The sequence below is a fragment of the Calidris pugnax genome, unplaced genomic scaffold, assembly GCF_001431845.1.
Source record: "Calidris pugnax isolate Ruff unplaced genomic scaffold, ASM143184v1 scaffold42, whole genome shotgun sequence".
NCBI lineage: Eukaryota > Metazoa > Chordata > Aves > Charadriiformes > Scolopacidae > Calidris > Calidris pugnax.
In genome coordinates this window covers 13,835,729-13,855,502 of record NW_015090920.1, presented here as the reverse complement: position 1 = coordinate 13,855,502, position 19,774 = coordinate 13,835,729, and the positions used below count along the sequence as shown (strand labels likewise).

Below are 19,774 nucleotides of genomic sequence, written 5' to 3'. Positions count from 1 at the left end.
TAGGAACACAACTCATAAAATTTATGGTGGGCCACATGTGAGAAAGCGAAATAATTCTTGAAATGGAAAATTAGAATTCTGTAGAATACGTGAATTTAGATGAAAACTTTTTCTAAGTGCTAGTTTGGGCTGACTTTGGTGATATGGTGTAGCTGGGATGAATTCAGTCGGCACAGGCTTATGAGTATATCTATGTAGACCCATTATCAGCATAATTTTCTTTTCAAGGAATGGTATATGCTCTGGACTTCATACTCAGAAAACTTTCTGCTTTGACTTCTGCAGTAGTAAAAATAATCCATGATTATGAATAGAGCTTATATTAACAACCACTTTTATGCAAAGATTGATCAGAATCCATGCTTTTAGTGCATTTTAAGTTCTGCAGAGTCTTGTAATTGTTTGCTTGCTTTCATTTAATTAGATTCCTTGGAATTTCTGGTGTTCATGGGGAGGGGGAAGGGGAAGGACGTGACAATAAGTTTTAAAAAAAAGCTACTTCAGTCATTATTGAAGAAGAATTTTTCATCCTTTTCTTGATGTTATCTATTATGTTTTAAAATGTCTGTGTTGCTTATGTTGTGTCACCTTCCCTTACTGATCTTCAGGGTGGCTAGAGGCAGTTTAATTTCTTCCCACCTCCCTCACTCTGCCTTGTGACAAAAGAAGAAGCGATTGAACATGTCACTTCTATTGGACTAGCAGTGCAATGCTTGCGTTTTCATTGTTTTCTGTGATTGTTTTGGTTTTTTTGTTTGTTCTGTTTATTTGTTTTAAAGGTCTGTTTTAGCCTGTGCAGATCTAGGCTAAGGTAATGCTTCTGGAGGCTTTCATTTTGGGTCAGAGGACAAAGAATTTTATGAGACAGGTGATCAGTTTCATGCTGAAACAGTCATTTTAATGAATTCACATAAGGTATTCCACATAATGAATGGCAGAAAATACTATGTTTTTGTAGAGTATAGGACTTTCAACTATGCTCATTATTTTTTTGTGTTGCCACTGAAGTAAATAGGATTAATATTAGGCCAGTGTTGCATCTTGAAGACTTCATTTCTTCTGATACAGAGGAAACGCGCCCCTGTTTGAATTGTTTATTGAGCTCCTGTTTTGGAGCACAGAAATTCATGAAATGGTTCTCTCTTTCCAAGCAAAGCAGCACTTCTTCAGTGCTGCTTGCCTCTGGAGGTATGTGTAAACAGTGCTACATTAGATTCTGTGAGGATATAATTTTTTTAGGTGCAGATTTCTCAGATTAAATCTAGCTTTTATCTTCTAAATCTCAAGAGAAAATTTAGATGAATAGGTCATTTTTGAAAATGTGCATTTATTGTTCCTTTTAGTATTTTTGTGACTGTGTTTACATCTTTTTGTCCAGCTGTGCTGGCAGCATCTCTTAATAGACTTGTAGGGGTTTTTTTAATACTTGTTTTCCTGACTTGTGGTTGAATTGTTGTTTGCAGTTTGTTTTCATTGATCTTTTTTAATACACATGGGAGAGATTCCTGGACATGCATCGTTCATGCAGTTTTGTTAAGCTTTCTATTCTTGGGAGGTAGCTTTTTGGTTTTAGCACAGTGTGTTTCTTCCTGAAGAGCTTACTGGCAGGGAATGAATGATTTATAGATCTTTGCATCCCTAGCAGAAGGTACCAGGAGTAAGTTACTGCAGTTCCTAGCACCCTCTGCTGGGTCTGCCTTATAAAAAGATATTTCAATGTCTGCATCGTAACATTGACCTTTATCTTTTCCCTTTGCTAAAAAGCAAAGCAGAGTAGCTTTGCTTAACTTGTGAGGATTTTTTGGTCTGGCCACAGAGCAGAGCTTCACTCATAGGCATTAGCACTAAAAATATTTCAGAGACTCCGTGCAAGATGGTAACATTACATATCCACAGGACTCATTGTGTCAAGGCTGATAATCAGCCTGCCTTTTCTGTGGACTTTTTTCAAGGACATGGGTACCTTGCAGTTGCTTGCTTTTTGTTGTACGTGTCCTCTTTGCTCGCTTGCGCTGCAGGCTTGTGCTTATGAAAAAAAAAAAGAGTAGTTTTGGAAAGCAAATGAGGCACAGAAATGGGAAGGAGGGGAGCAAGAAACATCATAAGAGTCAAATCCATTTCAGCTTAGTCTTCAGTCTAGTATTCATTTGTCTGCATCTCACAAATCACTAGTGGAGTTTGTAGTAGTTGGGACTTTTTAAAATAATGATGGATTTTCTGTTTCCCAAAAGAATTTGGCAGTTACTTTTGTCTTAAATAATTGAGGGGGATTGGCTTAGAAATAAGGTGGGGTTTAGCTATGAGGGGAGAAATGTTTATAAACTAGTACTTTAGAAGCATTTAAGACTTTGAAATATGCTGATAACAAGTTTCAAAAAGTTGGATGAGAGTGATTTCCTGCAGGATGTTTTGTGTTCTTACTCAAAGTTATCTTTAAAAGCACAAAAGCTATTTAAAAGGTCAGTAGTAGTACAAATAACTGTTCTGAAATACTGCATGCATTTAGAATACTGGTACTTTGAGAACTACTGAGAGCACCTTCTTTTCCTTGCAAAGCACATGGCCTAAATTTACTCACTTAAGGTATCCATTTTTCATTAAAATAGAAGAATATATGTTTTTTCAGGTATGAGTTATAGCTATACTCTGTTTTATGGAGGCCTAAGATATAGGAAAAGGTTGGATTTGTATTTCATTATGTTGCCTATATGCTTTTAATTTGTTTTCCATATGGTCATAACAATTCTTTTTCCTAGGAAAATTATTTTGGAGAAGATGACATGTATACTGATTTTGAAGAAGTTATTTCAAGCCCTGTTTTGTCACTGTCAACATCTTCAAGCTCTGGATGGACAGCTGTTGGAGTGGAAAATGACAAAAAAGAAAATGAAAGTTCAGTCAAGCCAGTTCACCCTCTTACTTTACGCCCATGGGATATCACTGTGCTTGTTAATTTGTACAAAGTGCATGGGCGATTACCAGTGGTAAGTATTTCAGAATCTTAAAATATTTTGCTTCATGTAATTCTGTTTTTTTCTAGTTTCATAACCTGGAGTTAAATTTAGCTCCCTGGAACATTAAGTTAGGGTGGCGCTTACCAAAGCTTGTTTATGTGCTCTACTAAAATTGTGGCTATCTAAACCAATTTGAGACGAGACATGATTTCTTTTGCTTATCTGGGAGGCAGAACTGGATAATTTTTTATATGATTTTTGTTCAATGAACTTGATTTGTGTGATAATATTTTTGATTGACCATTATGATTTCTCTGCTAATTAGCAAAGCTGTCTTCTAATGGTGCATTCTGCTCAGTGCAGGCTGCATTCTGAGGGATCCCCAGGACTTCAAATAAGAATCCAGTTAAAAAATTGGGTTCACCCAAATGTTTTGAATTGCTGTTCATGTAATTGCTTTTGAAGTTGCACAGGCTTCTTTGTGAGTATCCACTTGGAGGAAAATTAGCATGCTTCCTGCTCACTGGTTTGCTTCTAATCTTACAATTTCAACCATGTTTGTATTTTCAGTTTCTGAAGCAGATGTGTGTGATTTTTATTTTAGCATTGCAGTCCAGATGGTCCTGAGTGCCCTACAGCTTTCTTGGAAAGGTTGTGCTTTGAGATGAAGAAAGGATTTAGAGAAACAATGCTTCAACTTGTACTGTCTCCAATAAATCTGTTTCTCAATGACAACTATCAGGTAGTAAGCTCTTTTTAACATGTTCACATTTGTGTGTTTGCATTGTGGAAGTTGTGATGATCTTACAATTGAATTATATTTTGTTAGGAACATTCCTGTTGTATGCATACAACATTTATTAAGGCTTATGAATCATAAGAGGTATTAAAGAAAAATCTGATGCATATTTTAAAAAAAAAAAAAATCTTTATTTCTGTCCAGTTTGCATTTTAGTGAAACACACAATAGAAAAGATTGTATTCTCTTAATATTGCTTAAAATCTTCCTGGAGAAGTTTATCTAGAAAACAGAGAATAATATTCTGACTGGTCTTAGAACCATTGAGCCATCTCTGGTTTGTGCATGGGGTTTTTTTTTTGTTTGCTTGTTTGTTGTTTTGTGTAGTGGTTGTTTTGGGGGTTTTTCATTTTTGGGGTGTTTTTTTTAAGAATATGGTTTTACAGAATATGTAGGTCACCAGTGATATCAAAAGATTAGGGCATTTTCTTCTTCATTAAGTAACTTCAAAGGGCTTGCTGACTCTGGAAAACAAACCAGGCAAGATAAGTTGAAAAAACTGAATGAAAGAGAAGTTTTGCTGTTGATTTACTGGCTTTAATCCACAGTTTACCTCCGTGCAGTCACAAGCTTCTAGTGTTTGCCTGTGCTGGCTTTATCTTTTCAGTTTCTTCTCTGACTGGTGGGGTAATTCTGTTTTGAAAAGTATTACATCTGAATCCTCATATCTGCAAACAAGTAGCTTTGCTTTAGGTAGCGAAGAAATGCTTCGGTGAAAAGTGCAACTTAGGGGACAGCCTTTGATGTTTGTTTGTTTTTTTATAATTTGTCAGCTGTCTGATAGTAGCAAGCTTTCATAAGTCATGAAGTCATGTTTTTTAACCTCTTGATCACTTCCATTGTTAAATATGCTCTTCCATTCTTTGTTTATATTTTACTGCATTAGTATTTAACAGATGATGTCTAGACATCACTGTGTGGAGCTCACCAAGGGAAGGTTGTTTATGAGCGTTGCTAAAAATTAAAATAAATGGGTTAGATAAACTTCCCTCTCTCTTCATAAGATTTGCATGTATGTGTTGTGTGGGTGATGCAGAGAAGTCTCAGGATTTTACTGCTGTACAAAATCAGTGGGATTGAAGAGGTGAAGATGAATGCATACAAAGTAACTCTGGCTACACAGTTTTTGCACTTTATATTGATTTATTCTTTGCAAATATTACCTTTTAACTTGTCCTTACCAGCGACCTGCAGTGGATGAAGTTCTTCGAGAGGGTCACATCAGCCTGTCAGGTCTGCAGTTGCGCGCTCACGCAATGTTTTCAGCAGAAGGTCTGCCTCTTGGAAGTGATACATTAGAATATGCCTGGCTGATAGATGTACAAGCTGGAAGTCTTACAGCCAAAGTTACGGCACCACAGGTACCATCTAGAAACTATTCACTTTGAAGTATTCCCTTTCTTCTTTCTTGTAAAACTGGCGTAGCACGGATTTCGCAAAGCACATGATCTCAGCTGAATTTGGATGCTTTGGTGCCTTAAATATCTTTATAGTCTGAACATCTAACCATTTCTATAAATGGATGCCAAATCTGCTGAATCTAATATTCATCTTAAATCTAGGTGTAAGTGTGGCTAGTGTTACATGAGACTTTGAAGGGATGATGGTAACAGCACAGACAAATCAGTAGTGAATATTGTTGTCACTCTATGTAAACACTTGTATGTTACATCTATGTCTATTGATGTACTTTAATACTGATTAGTAAGGCAACTGCAGTGTCTACATACACTCTAAGTGATTTAATCACAGAGTAAATAATACTTCTCTGTAAACAGAGGAGGTGTTTTGGGACATTTTGTAGTGTGACGAAGTGGAGAAAGGAAAATCTATTAAAAACGTTTAAGTATGAGATGACTTAGTTAACTTGTCTGTAATTCCTCTGAGGTTACTTTTATTTTATGTTGCTGAATTCTGGAGATGTAGATTCATTACCCCTTCTGATTAACATTCTGGAAAGGACAAATGAGGTATCCAGTTGTGATTGGAATCTAAAAGGCAATTTAATATCCCTCGGATGTAAGGTTCTTGGAGATATGTTGGCATTTGCATGAAGGGATGCTGCCAGCAATAAGGATATCATGTTGACCATCTGGCAAGAGTTTAGTGCAGATAAAGTCCTGGCTTTCTGTAGAAAGCTATGCACAAAGTCACATTTTAAAGCAGGAGACAAATGAGATAATTTGTGGGAGTGTAGTATGGGCAGGCCTCAATGGAAGAGTAGCTGGTAGCTCAGTCATGCTGCTCGCTGCGTAACTTCTCATGCTTGGTCCCACTGGAACATAGTTTCTTTCACAGTGTTGGATTTTCCTAGGTCAGTCTTAGCACTAACTCCTTTTAGTTTTGCCATTTAGGTTACTTTTATTTTTCCAGTTACAATAATGGCTCTAAGTATACAGTAGGCAGATCACGGATTTATTTCTGGTGTGCACTGCCAGACATTTAAAAAAGGTTGCTTTGTCAGTGTATTCAGAGACATGAGAAAAGCACATAATTCTATTTCGTAGTTCCTTTTTGGCTTATTTACTTATTTTTAAATCTTTTTAAGACACTTCTACATCCTCTTGTTCTTTAAAAATTGTCATTGTTTTCTAGGACTAAACATGTATTTCATTAGGAGACTTCTGCAGTAAATAAAATAAGGCATACAAGCAATTTTAGTAAAGCTAAAGGATAGACTCCAGATACGTAGCATGAAAATGTATACAGACTTTTGTGGTGGTATTTCCCAAAATGCTACCACTGATTTACATAAGCTATAGTATTTACTCCTGCTCTATGCTTCAAAATTAAACCTAGTTGATTCAAAATATTCTAAGGTTAGAGAACGTTTTTAAATGCTCGATGCAATTTAGGGATTTTCCTCCCCTACAAAGCCATTCTCAATTGCATGCTTCGTACAGGATGGGTTTTTTTATTATTATTTTGTTGTTGTCAGCACTGCTATGGGGCACAACTTGAATTTGCTGTTTCAGGGTCATTGGCTTTTTTCCTGCCATAGTGTGATGTATTGCGAGAATTTGTGAAGGGACAGTACTAAAGGGAGGAGGAGAGATTTTGTGCAGGACAGTCATAGCTATATTAAAATCCATTTAAATTACTGCTGATTTTAAATGCCCTTTCCTTTGGCTAGCCAAAGAAAATCTATTTCCCTTTCATAATAGAGACAGACAGTCATGAATCATTTCCCTTATGAATGAGCTAACTATATAAAAGATTTAAATCAACAATAGGCTAATTAGTAGGTCTACTGAGATTCAGCAGAGTTCTGCTTCACCCGTTTCCTCCTATGCTTTTTGAATGTAACTTTGTTATTTATATACAAGGAAGCCTGACATTTAAGTTATGCATGATAATAGAGTATTTTGAGGTATTTTTTAGGTAAAATAAGGGGAGCTCTGTCTTTACCATGAAGTTCTCATTTGACTATAATAGTAAAACCTGCTTCCTTAAGAAATAATTTAGGAAATTGTTTAATGTCACAGTGTTCATGAAAAACTAAAATGACTTGCATGTTGTGGCACACAAAAATTAATCTCAACTAACAGGAAATAGACTGACTATAAACAAGGTAATGCAGCCAGAATGTTATGGTGGGGTCTTTTGCTTGCTTTTACTCCTGCTAACCTCCTTACCATTGGTGATGTTTTAAACTCTGTCAAATTCATAAAGTTCCTTTTGCATACTTATTATTAGACAATGTGGTGTTATTTGCTTACAGCTTGCATGTCTTCTGGAATGGGGGCAGACCTTTGTATTCCATGTGGTGTGCCGGGAGTTTGAACTGGAAAGGCCAAAATCTGTAGTAATATGCCAGCATGGAATTGATCGTCGGTTTTGTGACTCTAAGGTAACCTTTCATCTGTCTTAATTGCTTGCTATATTTGCACAGGTTCTTTGGAACAGTTTAGAGATCAAGCTTCAAGTTATCAAGAACATGGAGTATATAGAGAGATTGGATGTTCCCTTTGATAAATTATAGTTAATTATGTTTTAGAAAGAAAAGTGGTTCTCTGTGGATTTTCCTGTGGATATGCACAACCTTTTTGTGCTCTATGAATTATTTTGAGAAATGATATCCACAGAAATCATGCCAGTGACACTTAAGAGCCAAAGGACATACTGTGTGTCCCTTAAGAGACAAAGGTCATACTTCCCCTCATGCTCCTGGCACATTTCCATGGTATTTTGTCATCCCTTATCCTCTGTTGATGAAACAGTAGAATCACAGAATGCTTTGGGTTGGAAGGGACCTTAAAGATCATTGAGTTCCAACCCCCCTGCCATGGGCAGGGACACCTCCCACCAGACCAGGTTGCTCAAAGCCCCATCCAGCCTGGCCTTGAACGCTTCCAGGGATGGGGCATCCATGACTTCCCTGGGCAAACTGTTCCAGTGCTTTGGTGGGAGACTTAAGCAGACAGTTTACAGCTTCCATGAACCTTTTAAAAAAAAAACAACCAACCACAAACCATCATGTCATTGTGGATTCTGCTTTCCATGTTTGAATCTTGGAATCTGTGCACACAGTCACTGAAGACCGAAGGAGGCTTGCCATACATTAAGTACGATTCCTGGATTTCATCTCTTGACATTCTCCTTATTTGGTTCCTGTTTTTGTGGTGTTCTCTATCAGAAGCCTTGATTTGCCTTTTGTTAGTGGAAGCAAGGAGAGCCAACTGGGTGCCCTGGTGTTGCTGGACCAAAGAATTAAATGTGCATTAGTGAAAATGAACCTCAGCACAGAAACACCCCATCTCATACTCATCTTGATAGTGCAGAATAAGTCACTTTTTATTGCTCTAGTTTTAGGCCTCTGCTAAGCAGAACATAAATAAAAGGATAAGCACAAATTAAACTAAAACTCCTAATGTACACTCAAATATATTTTTTTTCTTCCCCCCCCCCCCCCCTTTTTCTTCAGTTGAACTGTGTCCCTGGGCCATGCCCAACATCTGATGACTTAAAGTACACTATGACACGCTTAGCCATGGATGGAGCAGACCTGTATGTGGTAGAACATGGCTGTGCCACCAATATAAAGGTAAAAATATTTCTCTTAACAGCAATTAAAATACTTCTTTGTCAATAGAGTTCTTCATATTTTTTGGTAGAATAGCTACATGAATTTATTGCTTGGACTAAGCAGAATTTCTGAAACTTTAAGTGATGAAAAGTTGGCTTGGACTGAGCCAGGAGTAGGTCAATTTGGCTCATGCTTACTAATTCCATTAATGATCTTGGAAAATAGTAAGGAGGAGTGGATGTCTGTCAAAATTAGAGTGGATGCAGGATTGGTGTAAAAAAATTAAGAAAACTCTGCACAATATAAATCTCAGTGTCTGTACCTGAAAATTAATAGGAACTTTTGCTGTAAGTTAGCAACTCAGCAACTGGAAATGATTGATATGGATTGTGTACAAGTCAGTGTTTGATAACTCGTGGTCATCTTAAGTGAAACAGCTGTTTGAATTAGGATTTGTCTTTGGTAGAGACGGGAGAGGTGTTAGTGCCATTGCCTAACCTAATCTAGAGTATTGCATGGTGTAGCCTCTGCTCAAAAAAGGATGTGCAGAAAAGAGCTGATATTCTTCCCATTATCCTGTCATACATGAGAAGACTGGAATAATTTGCCCAAAATATAGCAAAATTTTGTAGCAAAATATAAGTTAAGAGTCAATTGAGTTATGGTAAAAACAGAAAAGGAGACAAGTGCTGTGCTGGACTAGGAGTTGTGCTGCCCATTAATAAATTTGGTTTTAAAAGGTAGTATTAACATGTAAGGTTTTGGGGACAGGTTCACATTATGAGCAAGAATCTAACTGAAGGAAAGTTGTAATTATTTTCGACATTTTTTAATGATATTGTATCTTGTCATTTGAATGGCTTGCTACCTTGTGGCAGTAAAATAAATGCCTTTGTGTCTCCACATTCTTTTGAGTCCAATATTACAAAGCACCATCACAATTATTAACTGTGTTTGCAGGCATAAATATGAATGGCAGTATTTTTAAAGGCAGTTTAATAACCTGAACCACTCTAGAAAATTATATCCTGAATGTGTGGGGTTTTTTTAAATTAAAAAAAAAATAAAATAAGTTTTCCAGTGCTCCTTTATAGTCTGTAACAGAGATGAGAAGTAATAATTTAATATGAGCCCTGTGCATTGCTCTTCCACGGCCAGGTTCTTTTTCAGCTTTCCTTCTTTTCTCTGTGAAAAGATTGAAAACTTGATCTGAAATGTCAGGTACTTCATGGTGGCTTTTTGGAGAGGACTCAAACTGTGCAGGAAACTTGGTTCAATGTCTTCAGATTATTTGAAGCTTGAAGACTAAGCATGTGTGGCAGGGCGATGTCACCTTTTATTAGGGTACACCAGTGTTGGGGAGGATTGATACTGTATGGGCAGGTGGGTTAGTTATGTAGTGACCAGTTTCCACAGCGAAATGTGGGGGTAAAGTTCTGGTTCCTTTTAGGAGAGGGTTGGCTCCTGCCAATGCTGGGCTTTTCGTAGGAGAGGGGCAGCCTCCTCTGTGGTTCAACAAAACTACTGGTGTTACGCCAATGAAAGTAATGGAGTGTGATCATATAAGGGCTACTGTAACACAGTTCATGTGGATCTCAATTAAAGGTTAGGATCTGGAATTTCTTCAGTTTTGCAGTGTTTAATATGGTTGTCTCAGTGAGGTATTTATTAATGGTAGAGTTAATACAGCTATGTATTCAAAGTTACATAATTGATGTTTTAGGCTAAGGACATAGAAAGATATATATCATATAAAATAAATATTTGATATTGAAAGGTTCAGATTTCTTGGGTTTTAGATGACAGGGAAGAATTTAATAATGATTTAATTTTTGAAGATCCTTTACAACATCTGTCCAAAGCTGAGCTTTCCTTTTTAATCCTCTTACAAAAGGAGACTCCGAAGTAGAGATTTTATTTTTGTTATTTAAAAACTGGCTGAAACTAGTTTCTAGGCCTGTCGTCTTTTGCGTGTCCGTGTGTGTGTGTGCCTGCATATAAAACTTGTTCTCTGTCTTTTTTGGAGAGAATAGTTTGCTGACATCTTTCTGGAACGCAGTAGGTGGTGTGTTAACTGGTCTAAGGCTACCCTTCCTTTGTTTCACTCGTGACTAATCAGAGTTTATGTTGTCAGATGGGTGCTATCCGTATTGCAAACTGCAACCTCCACAACCAGTCTGTTGGAGAAGGTGTAAGTGCTGCTATTCAAGACTTTCAACTGAGACAGTATGTCGAGCAGGTGAACAATTGCAGAACTGGTCTTCAGCCAATATTAAGGAGGGCATATTGGCTGGAAGCTGGCTCTGTCAACTTGGGGCTCATCACTGCTGACATCGCTTTAGCTGCTGATCATCCTTCTAAACATGAAGTGCAGAGACATTTTTTAGAAACACATGATAACCGAACTAAGAGGTAAGAGATACAATTAAAGGAGACGCATTAGAATTTGGAGGGGGGGTGGTGTAAGTGAATACATTCATCTAAAGATGGAACTTTATTTTTGCTTCTGGGGTGTTTTTTGCTTACATAGATTGCAATTTCTTGTAATTTTTATTAAAGTATGTTGAAAGCTTAGCTATGGAGTTGGTGGTTTGAATGTGCTTGGACTATACGAAATAGTTGATTTTTTGACAAAACTTACTTTTCCCTCTGCCTTTACATATTGCCCAAAATGAAGATCAGGGAGAGGAGGGAATAGAGTTTGTCCTTTGTTCTTAGGCTGGACTGAAAATAGGCATCTAAGATTCCTGAGCAAGCTGATGAGCAGCAGTAAACAAAATGCCTGGTGTAATTGTGATTTGTGTGTCTCCCCAAAGACCAGTTTCCCTGGCATAAGCAGTATCCACCAGTGTGAAGTGTGTTTGCAGTGCTTGCCTCCCTACAGAGAGTAGGGTTGTTACAATTAGCGTGTATTGTGGCAAGTGGACATAATCTGTGCCTGAGCATGGTTGCATATAAATTTGTGATTTGCTCCTTTCTGGAGTTAATCCTGGATTTTATGTCTGACATCTGTGTTTCAGGTACAAATCTTTCTTACTGATGTTATGCTGCGTGAAATAGAAGCTAACATATAAAAGAGGGATATTTTTTAATCTTGTTTTCACTGAATTTAAATCTACTAAGGCTGACGTCGTCATGTTTTTGTTTTGTTTCCTGTTTTTCTGCCTTTGTGTAGATTGTGGTTTTTGTGGCCTGATGATAATTTGAGGAATAAGAGAAGCAAGAACAAGTGTGGCTGTCTTGGTGGTTGTCGATTCTTCGGTGGCACGTTAACAGGACTTGATTTTTTCAAACTTGAGGAACTGACACCTTCAAGCAGCTCTGCTTTCTCAAGTACAAGTGCAGAATCTGATATGTTCTATGGGCAGTCTTTACTGCAGCCAGGAGAATGGATAATTACTAAGGAGATTCCTAAAATTTTAGATGGTGAGAAGGCATTGTACTGTGATTTTACTCTGTTTTGCCCAAAAGTATAATTTTTAACTGCCTATTAGTCTTTCTGATTCTTTCTGACTAGTCTTTCTGATTCTGGTTAACGAGTAGTACTCGTTGCACTCTTGTGCAAGAGGTCTTGTAGTGGCATGGGCCCTTCCAAGAGCAAACCGTAGCTTGCAAGTAATGAGCAAGCTTTCATATGCTGAATCTTTATATTAATGTGCAACTGCTTTCTAAGTAAAAAAGTTTTTTGACTTGCTTCTGTTTTACTTACATAAAAGCAGTCTACCAAGAATATCTGATGTTTGCTGCTATGATTTTATGCCTTTTTGTTAGTACAACATGCTGATATGTCTATGCATTTCAAAAGTAGGGCTTTTACTTAATAAGGAATTTTTTTTGGTGGGCAGGGAAGAGACCATTGCAGTTGTGTTATCAGATGTCCAATTTTTCTTTTCTATTTCTTATTCTAGGTAAAGCAAATGGTGTAAAACGAAAAGATTGGGATTGCAGATCTATGGGTATAGAAATAGAAAGAAAAGCACAACATCTAAGCCTACAAGTGCCGTTACGCTCCCATAGCTCCTCATCATCTTCGGAGGAAACGAGTAGTTCTAGTGCTGCACTCCCCTTGCTTGCAGGTGAGAAGGACAGCCCGTCATCAACTACTGAGGATCACTTGGGACAGAAGGAGTTCTTGTCTGGTGCAAAAAGGGAAGATGGTCATGGAAGGTTAGTACTCTCTGTCCAGGTAGATGTATAATTTGACTCTTAAACACGTTATGACAGGAAAAACCCCTTACATTTAACAGTTTATAAAGTCTTGGTTATTTTCTAGTGGTACTGCTGAAGTGTATTTCCTAGTTTGAATGCACATCTGGTTCCCTAGTAGGGTAACCTGATCTGGGTAGAAAATCCAGTGTATAAGACAACAGGACTTGCTTTACATCCCCTATATGTAGACAAGTGCACTAACAAGTGGCAGAATTTGGTATATAATCAGCATCATGAGAATAATTGCTGTGCTAATAGAAAGTCACAGAATTGTTGAAGGATTTGATGGCTTCTATAATGTAAAAAGAGAAGCATTAATAATAAATTAAGAAATGAACTTTTCATTTTTGTTTGCAGCATTGCAGTTGACGGTGCAGAGGGCAGTCCTGCATCCCCTGGCAACCAGGAAAGGCCTGTTGGTCAGTCTCCCATGAGGTCTCCGCTGAAGCGGCAAGCGTCGGTGTGCTCCACCCGGCTCGGGAGCACCAAGAGCCTCACAGCGGCCTTCTACGGGGACAAGCAGCCTGTGCCAGTTGGTGTGCAGTTCAGCAGTGACGTGTCCCGCAGCGACGAGAATGTCTTGGACTCCCCAAAGCAGAGAAGGAGCTTTGGTTCTTTTCCGTATACCCCATCTGCAGACTCAAACTCATTTCACCAGTATCGCTCAATGGATTCCAGTATGTCAATGGCTGATAGCGAAGCTTATTTCTCTGCAGCAGAGGAGTTCGAGCCAATAAGTAGTGATGAAGGCCCAGGAACCTATCCAGGGAGGAAGAAGAGAAAAAAGCAAGCTCAGAAAATTGAATATAGTAGAGGGTCTATTTATCACAGCGTGGAAGGACCCTTAACAAGCACAATCCATGGAGACATTAGTCAAGATGTTAAAACATTGCCAATTAAGACTCACCCTTCACAGGCTTCATTTGTTTCAGCTCTGGGAGGCGAAGATGAACATGTTGAGAACATGTATGTCATGGAATCTGAGAAGACTGTGGAAAGTGAGCAAATAACTTCCCAGCAGCCTGTAATGGCATGTTACCAAAATTATCTTACACAATTCCAGGTGATCAACTGGTCAGTAAAGCATCCAACTAACAAAAGAACATCAAAATCCTCATTACATCGTCCTTTAGACCTTGACACCCCAACAAGTGAAGAAAGTTCATCATCTTTTGAGCAACTTTCTGTCCCAACTTTTAAGGTATGGGAGATGGAGAAAGGAGGAGTAGGGAAAGGAATGAGAGTTCAAAACAAGTTAAAATTGCTTAGTACACCTGTTGTTTAACTAAAACTATGAGAAACTTGAAACTTCTTTGCTTTTAGTTAAGGAATACCTTGTATTTCGGACTTCAGATCATGGGCTGTCTGGCTGGGAGGTTGTGGGAAAAAAAAGATGGGGTTAGAATTCTGTGGATAGAATGTGTGTTCTGAATTGTCATTATTGCACTTAAAAATGCTGCCTGTTGAATGATACGCAGCTGAAGGAAATTTATGTGAGTTTTGTTTAAAATATGTTACATGGAACTTCAGCAGCAGTAAACCTAATACTGATAGGCTGTAGATGCTCTATTTCAAAGTAAAATTGAAACTCAGATTTAGCAAATTATTTTGGTAAATATTTGGGCTTTTTTTCCTCGTGATTTATGTGATATGAACCCACATGCTGAAGGAAGAAGCTGAAATGAAATACATGAAAAATAATGGAAATGATGTAATAGAAAATAGGTGTCTAAGCCATGGAATTTAATTTGTTATCCTTTTGCAGCAAAAGCTTTGTGTTCATGCACGCCTTTTGTAAATTAGTATTTGAAGTATTTTTTTAAAAAAAGCAATTAGTCACTATTAGTCACTATTTAGCTCTCTAAAAACTTCATCATCTGATCTTTCAAGTAACTTAAAAAAAATAAACCTAGGAGTTTTTCTATTCTATATTGAAGAATCTGCGTATGAAGAAACTTTTTAAAGAAAAAAAATGTTAGAAGAATCTTTATTTGGAGATTCTGTGGGTATTTTTTTTCATATATAGAAGGAATGTAATGAATTTCTTTGCACTTCTGTCTTAGATTGTTAAACAGGGTCTCACAGCTAATTCGTTACTGGACAGAGGAATGCAGCTTACAGGATCCACATCTAAGTAAGTTGAAAACTGCGTAACGCTATTAGTGTATTTTTTAAGAGTAGAGTTTTCCTGGTCCTCTTGTTCAATGTTTTGGCTCTTGGTAGCCCTTCCAAAATTTGATTTGTAGCAGTAGATTTCAGTACAGATCTATTTTAGAACAGAGTATTCTATTACAAGGTGTTTGGCTTTGGTCAAAAAGAAAGTATTCTGTGAAAGCACTAAATGATTTCACCCATACACTTGCAAGATTACAAATTGCAACTAAATTTAAATTAATTTGGGAGGTGCTTATGGCATGTATACATTGCATTGCAAAAACTGAACTTGAATCTAGGGAAAGGCCTTGCCCTCAGGTTATGTTTGTATGTTTTCTAAGCTATGTGGTTAGCTAAAATAAGAAGAAACCTGCCATTATATCCATTTTGTTAAGAATTAAAATGATACCAGGACACTTTTGTATTTCTTTTACAAACTTAGATTATTAATATGTATTTGACTTTTTTTAGTACACCTTATACTCCTTTGGAAAAGAAGTCTGCAGAAAATACAGATGATGAAACAATAACAGAAGAATGGACGTTGGATCATCCCGTCTTCCAAACGCGGACAACGGCAATTGTAGAAGTAAAAGGAACTGTAGATGTAGTTCTGACTCCTCTTGTAGCAGAGGCGCTGGATAGGTAATTAATTTTACTTTTACTACTGCAGTGTTAATTGATTATGCTAAAAATTGTCTAAAATCAAAGCTGTTTTGTTCAGCAAAGGTTTAGGCAAAAGGATTGAATAACGTGACTGTTGGAACAGTAGGGCCTTGTACTTAGTGAATATAATTCTGCATTTCCTGGCAAGAGAATGTTGTGGTGACCTCGCAAGTGCCCTTTATGTCTGTTGGTGCTTAATTTTTTTCTCTGTAGTGCTAATTAAATATTATTGATGGTGTGGAAGTTTAAATGGTCTGTTTTGGGCTTGTTTCTTCTCAGGTATATAGAAGCAATGGTGCATTGTGCTAGCTCTCGACACCCAGCAGCAATCGTGGATGATCTGCACTGCAAAGTTCTTCGAGATGCTGTACAGAACAGCAAAACAAGCTTCTCAGAAAATGTAAGAAAGGGAACAAGAAAAATGCACAAAGATTTGAAAGAATATTGTTTTCTATGTTTTATGTAGAAAAGTTTTAATTAAATTCAGTGTTTTGAGATAGTTAAATGCTATATTAATTTGGAATATGTATTAATTTTTATCTTGTGCCTATCACACCTGCATTATTATAATCAACTGTTACATGCTGTCTTTCAGTGACCTGAAGTCTCTCTTACAGGATGGAAGTGAAGTTTTTCTAATTTGGACAGTCTAGTCAGTAGCTACAGTAATTTGCATGAGATAATATGTTCTGTTCTAAGAAATTACTATAATTGATATTCTTTGGTATTATATTCATATCAACAATACATAATTTATTATTTTACAATAGTTAGGGAGATCTGTGAGGTAAAGGAAAGCTCAAACTTTGTGAGAGTACATGTGGGGTTTATTTGCGGTTCATCTGATACCTTAAAAAGTTAATTTAGCTTGAAAAGAATTGTATGGTAGCTCTACAGAATTAGGAGATCTTGCTGTCCAAGTTAAAGACTATATCTATAGTTTATAATTTCTTAGGCTTCAAAGTGGACACTATTTACTTCATAATAAGTTGTTCTTTATAACTAATATATGTAGAACTCAAACTTTCAGCTGAAATCTGGTCATTAGAAAGTTTATTGCAGAATGGCATTGCTACCCTTATGGATCTAGATCTGCTGTCTTGAAATCATGGTACTGTGCTTTAAATGAAGTCAGAATCTCTTGCTGCCTCAGTGCTCATAAACCATCCTGATCTTAGGAGCTTTAGTTTCAGTGAGAATAAGGTTATTTTTTTTTCCTCCCTCCAAGTTATCTTCAAAGCAGGATATTAGAGGAACAAAAATAGACACTACCACTACAGGAACAACAAACCAGGGACCAGCACAGACCAATCTCTCGCTTAAGCAAGATAATGTGACAATTAAAGGTCTTCAGGCCAATGTTACTGTACCAAAGGTAACAACTTTTTGTTTAGCTTATTAGTACACGTCTCACAAATTACCCTTATTTGGCATCCCTATTAGTTCTCCCAAAGCTTAATTGAAGCTATGTATTTGTGCTAGATAACTAATATTTTAAACAGCATAGACTGCTTTGGAGCTGCTTAATTTTATTATGGCAGGTGTGCACTGTAGCGATAACATTCTTAAGGATTCCATGTCTTTATGTTTTTACATCTGCTAAGTGCAATGGTTTAATTTTTTTTTTTTTTTCATTTTACTGTGAAATATAAGATAAGATTATATTAGAAATTAGTGATGTATACTTAATGTAACATAGTTTTCTAAATTTCTTTACTCTTTGGGGGAATTCTATGTATAGGTGAACCTGTGTTTACTACAAGCATCTGTTGATGAATCCCCAGGAGTTTCTTCTGGCAAAACAGTGACTCATGTTTCGTTGGTAGCTTTGTGTTTTGATAGAATTGCTACACAAGTTCGTATGAATAGGTAAGAATAACACATATCACTATTTGCTGCTCTTTGTGGTTAAGTTGGTGAAAGGACTTAGAGCGATCCCAGTTTTTCACAGTTCTGGAGAGTATTTGAAAAAGTTGTTATGATGGAGTTAAGCAAGAAAATGTGTCTTCTGTGTTTGATAAACTAACATCTAAGAATTGCAGTTTCTTTAAGAAGTGGAGGAATCCTTTCAGAATATTATTGCAACTTAAGCAAGAAAAAGTTAAAGCTAATATGTCATGCAGTATAAAATTAAAGTTTTTCAGTATTTTTCTACCAAAGTATATGTATCTTCTGTCTTACAAAGATCTCTTTATAACACTGCTGTGCCAATGTCACCTAAAAATTTAAACAAAAATAATAAAATGAAATATGTTTATCTGAGATTTGCTTAATTGTTTTTTCTTCCTTATATCCAAAGGGGTATAGTTGAGGAAACTTCAAACAATGCAGAAACTGGGAGGAATTCTGTCACGTTTGATCGTTACATCCAAACTAGTAAAATGCAGCCCCAGTCTTCTGGCTCACTGAGATCCAATGCTGGAGCAGAAAAAGGAAAAGAAATTGCTGCTAAATTGAACATCCATCGAGTCCATGGGCAACTTAGAGGCCTTGATACAACAGGTAAGCATTTCTTAAAATTGTGGAAACAGCAGTTTTCATAGAAGCAAGTGATTGAAGTTGGCTTTGAAATTGTAGTTTGGTTGTGGGTTTTTTTAATCAGCACAGATAAAAGACACTTGAACCTGGAGATTTTGCAGATACTCTAAAAATAAGTTTAGGATAGTCCCTCTGACTTTTCTGTTATTCCACTAAAGTGCTAGATTTAAATGTAGGTAGAGTGAAAACTATCAAGACAAACTTCTAAGCAGTTTGAGCAGCAGATGAGTTGTATTGTAAATATTGACATGCACTGGTGAAACTTCAGGCCTGGATTCCCTTCCTCCCAGTTGATCTCATTTCAGCTACGATTTTTTCTCACCTGATGCAGGGAATGAATTATGCTTATTTGCATTCTTACTACTTTCTAACAATTTCAAGATAAGTATAATGTGTCTGTTTTACTGACAATTTCAATATGGCAAGCTGTAGATTTTTAGCTGTAGTGACTATAAAACTGAAGATGAGATCTACTCAATTGTCTTCCTTCTTGTTTATGTTAAGGAAATTCCTTCAAGAAGTTATGAACTAAATTCAGCTGCTGTAACTCCTGACCCTGGAAAGGCTAACCTGGAAAAGATGACTAAATGTAGAGGCAGTTTTTGTTAAAGCTGATTCAATTTTGATGGAATCTGTACCTGTTAGTGTCGTGTTTTACTCCCTCCAATAAAGAATAGGAATCTTTAGGATATGAGGAAGCAGTCTGTGAAACAAGTACAATAATAAACAAAAACCCCACTGCTGTGCAAAGATGAATGAGCAAAGGAAAGTGGAGGAAAAACAAAAGTCATGAGAGAACATTAAAATGTTTATGTCCATTTTACTTATTTATGGGTGGAATCTTAGCAAAGTGTCCTGTGTTAGGTATGCTGCAGACATTCAAGAAGACCAAGTAATTTTTTAATTCTAACAAAGGAAACGCATCATATTCTATTTAAAAGGTTTGAGAAATGTCTCTCTTGGGCTCTTAGCATTTCACGTATACTTCATAAGTTGGAGTTATACGTTATATTGCAGTTAGAAGTTGGAGGCAGAGGGTGAGGATTGGAAGGGATGTAAATTGACTCAGCCTCGTTCTTTTCCTCGGGTATTTGACATTTAGCTCTGTGTGCGCGTTAATAGGCAATAGGTATAAATTTATTGAAAATGTTCCTTCACAAATGTCACTAGAAGAAAGGTTTTATATTTAGGCTACATCCTAACATCAAAGAAATCAAAGTGGCATAGTACCCTATTGGATCTTAGACAGCAGAGATCATAATGAATTAAAAACTGGCTGCATCTGTATTTTCTTAGGAATCAGTGAGACTTAGTGCTTTACATCCTTCTAACACAGGCGTAGACAGACTTGATTTTACCCAGGAAGCCATCTTTGAATTAAAATTAGAACACCATTTCTAAATATTGGTCAAGAATGCTATAGTTAAC

The 19,774-nt window shown here is 36.9% G+C and overlaps 1 protein-coding gene across 1 annotated transcript in view; it reads left to right on the top strand.

Annotated features, from left to right (window-relative positions):
• The window catches only part of KIAA1109 (KIAA1109 ortholog), a 116,771-nt gene that overhangs the window by 37,356 nt on the left and 59,641 nt on the right, over positions 1 to 19,774 (top strand). Inside the window, exons 20-34 of the mRNA XM_014949955.1 lie at positions 2,757 to 2,984; positions 3,559 to 3,696; positions 4,938 to 5,114; positions 7,475 to 7,603; positions 8,678 to 8,797; positions 10,914 to 11,191; positions 11,955 to 12,205; positions 12,688 to 12,946; positions 13,346 to 14,189; positions 15,052 to 15,122; positions 15,614 to 15,787; positions 16,088 to 16,208; positions 17,037 to 17,183; positions 17,550 to 17,677; positions 18,108 to 18,310. Coding sequence (XP_014805441.1) covers positions 2,757 to 2,984; positions 3,559 to 3,696; positions 4,938 to 5,114; positions 7,475 to 7,603; positions 8,678 to 8,797; positions 10,914 to 11,191; positions 11,955 to 12,205; positions 12,688 to 12,946; positions 13,346 to 14,189; positions 15,052 to 15,122; positions 15,614 to 15,787; positions 16,088 to 16,208; positions 17,037 to 17,183; positions 17,550 to 17,677; positions 18,108 to 18,310 — 3,268 coding nt within the window. The remainder of the gene's footprint in view (positions 1 to 2,756; positions 2,985 to 3,558; positions 3,697 to 4,937; positions 5,115 to 7,474; positions 7,604 to 8,677; positions 8,798 to 10,913; positions 11,192 to 11,954; positions 12,206 to 12,687; positions 12,947 to 13,345; positions 14,190 to 15,051; positions 15,123 to 15,613; positions 15,788 to 16,087; positions 16,209 to 17,036; positions 17,184 to 17,549; positions 17,678 to 18,107; positions 18,311 to 19,774) is intronic.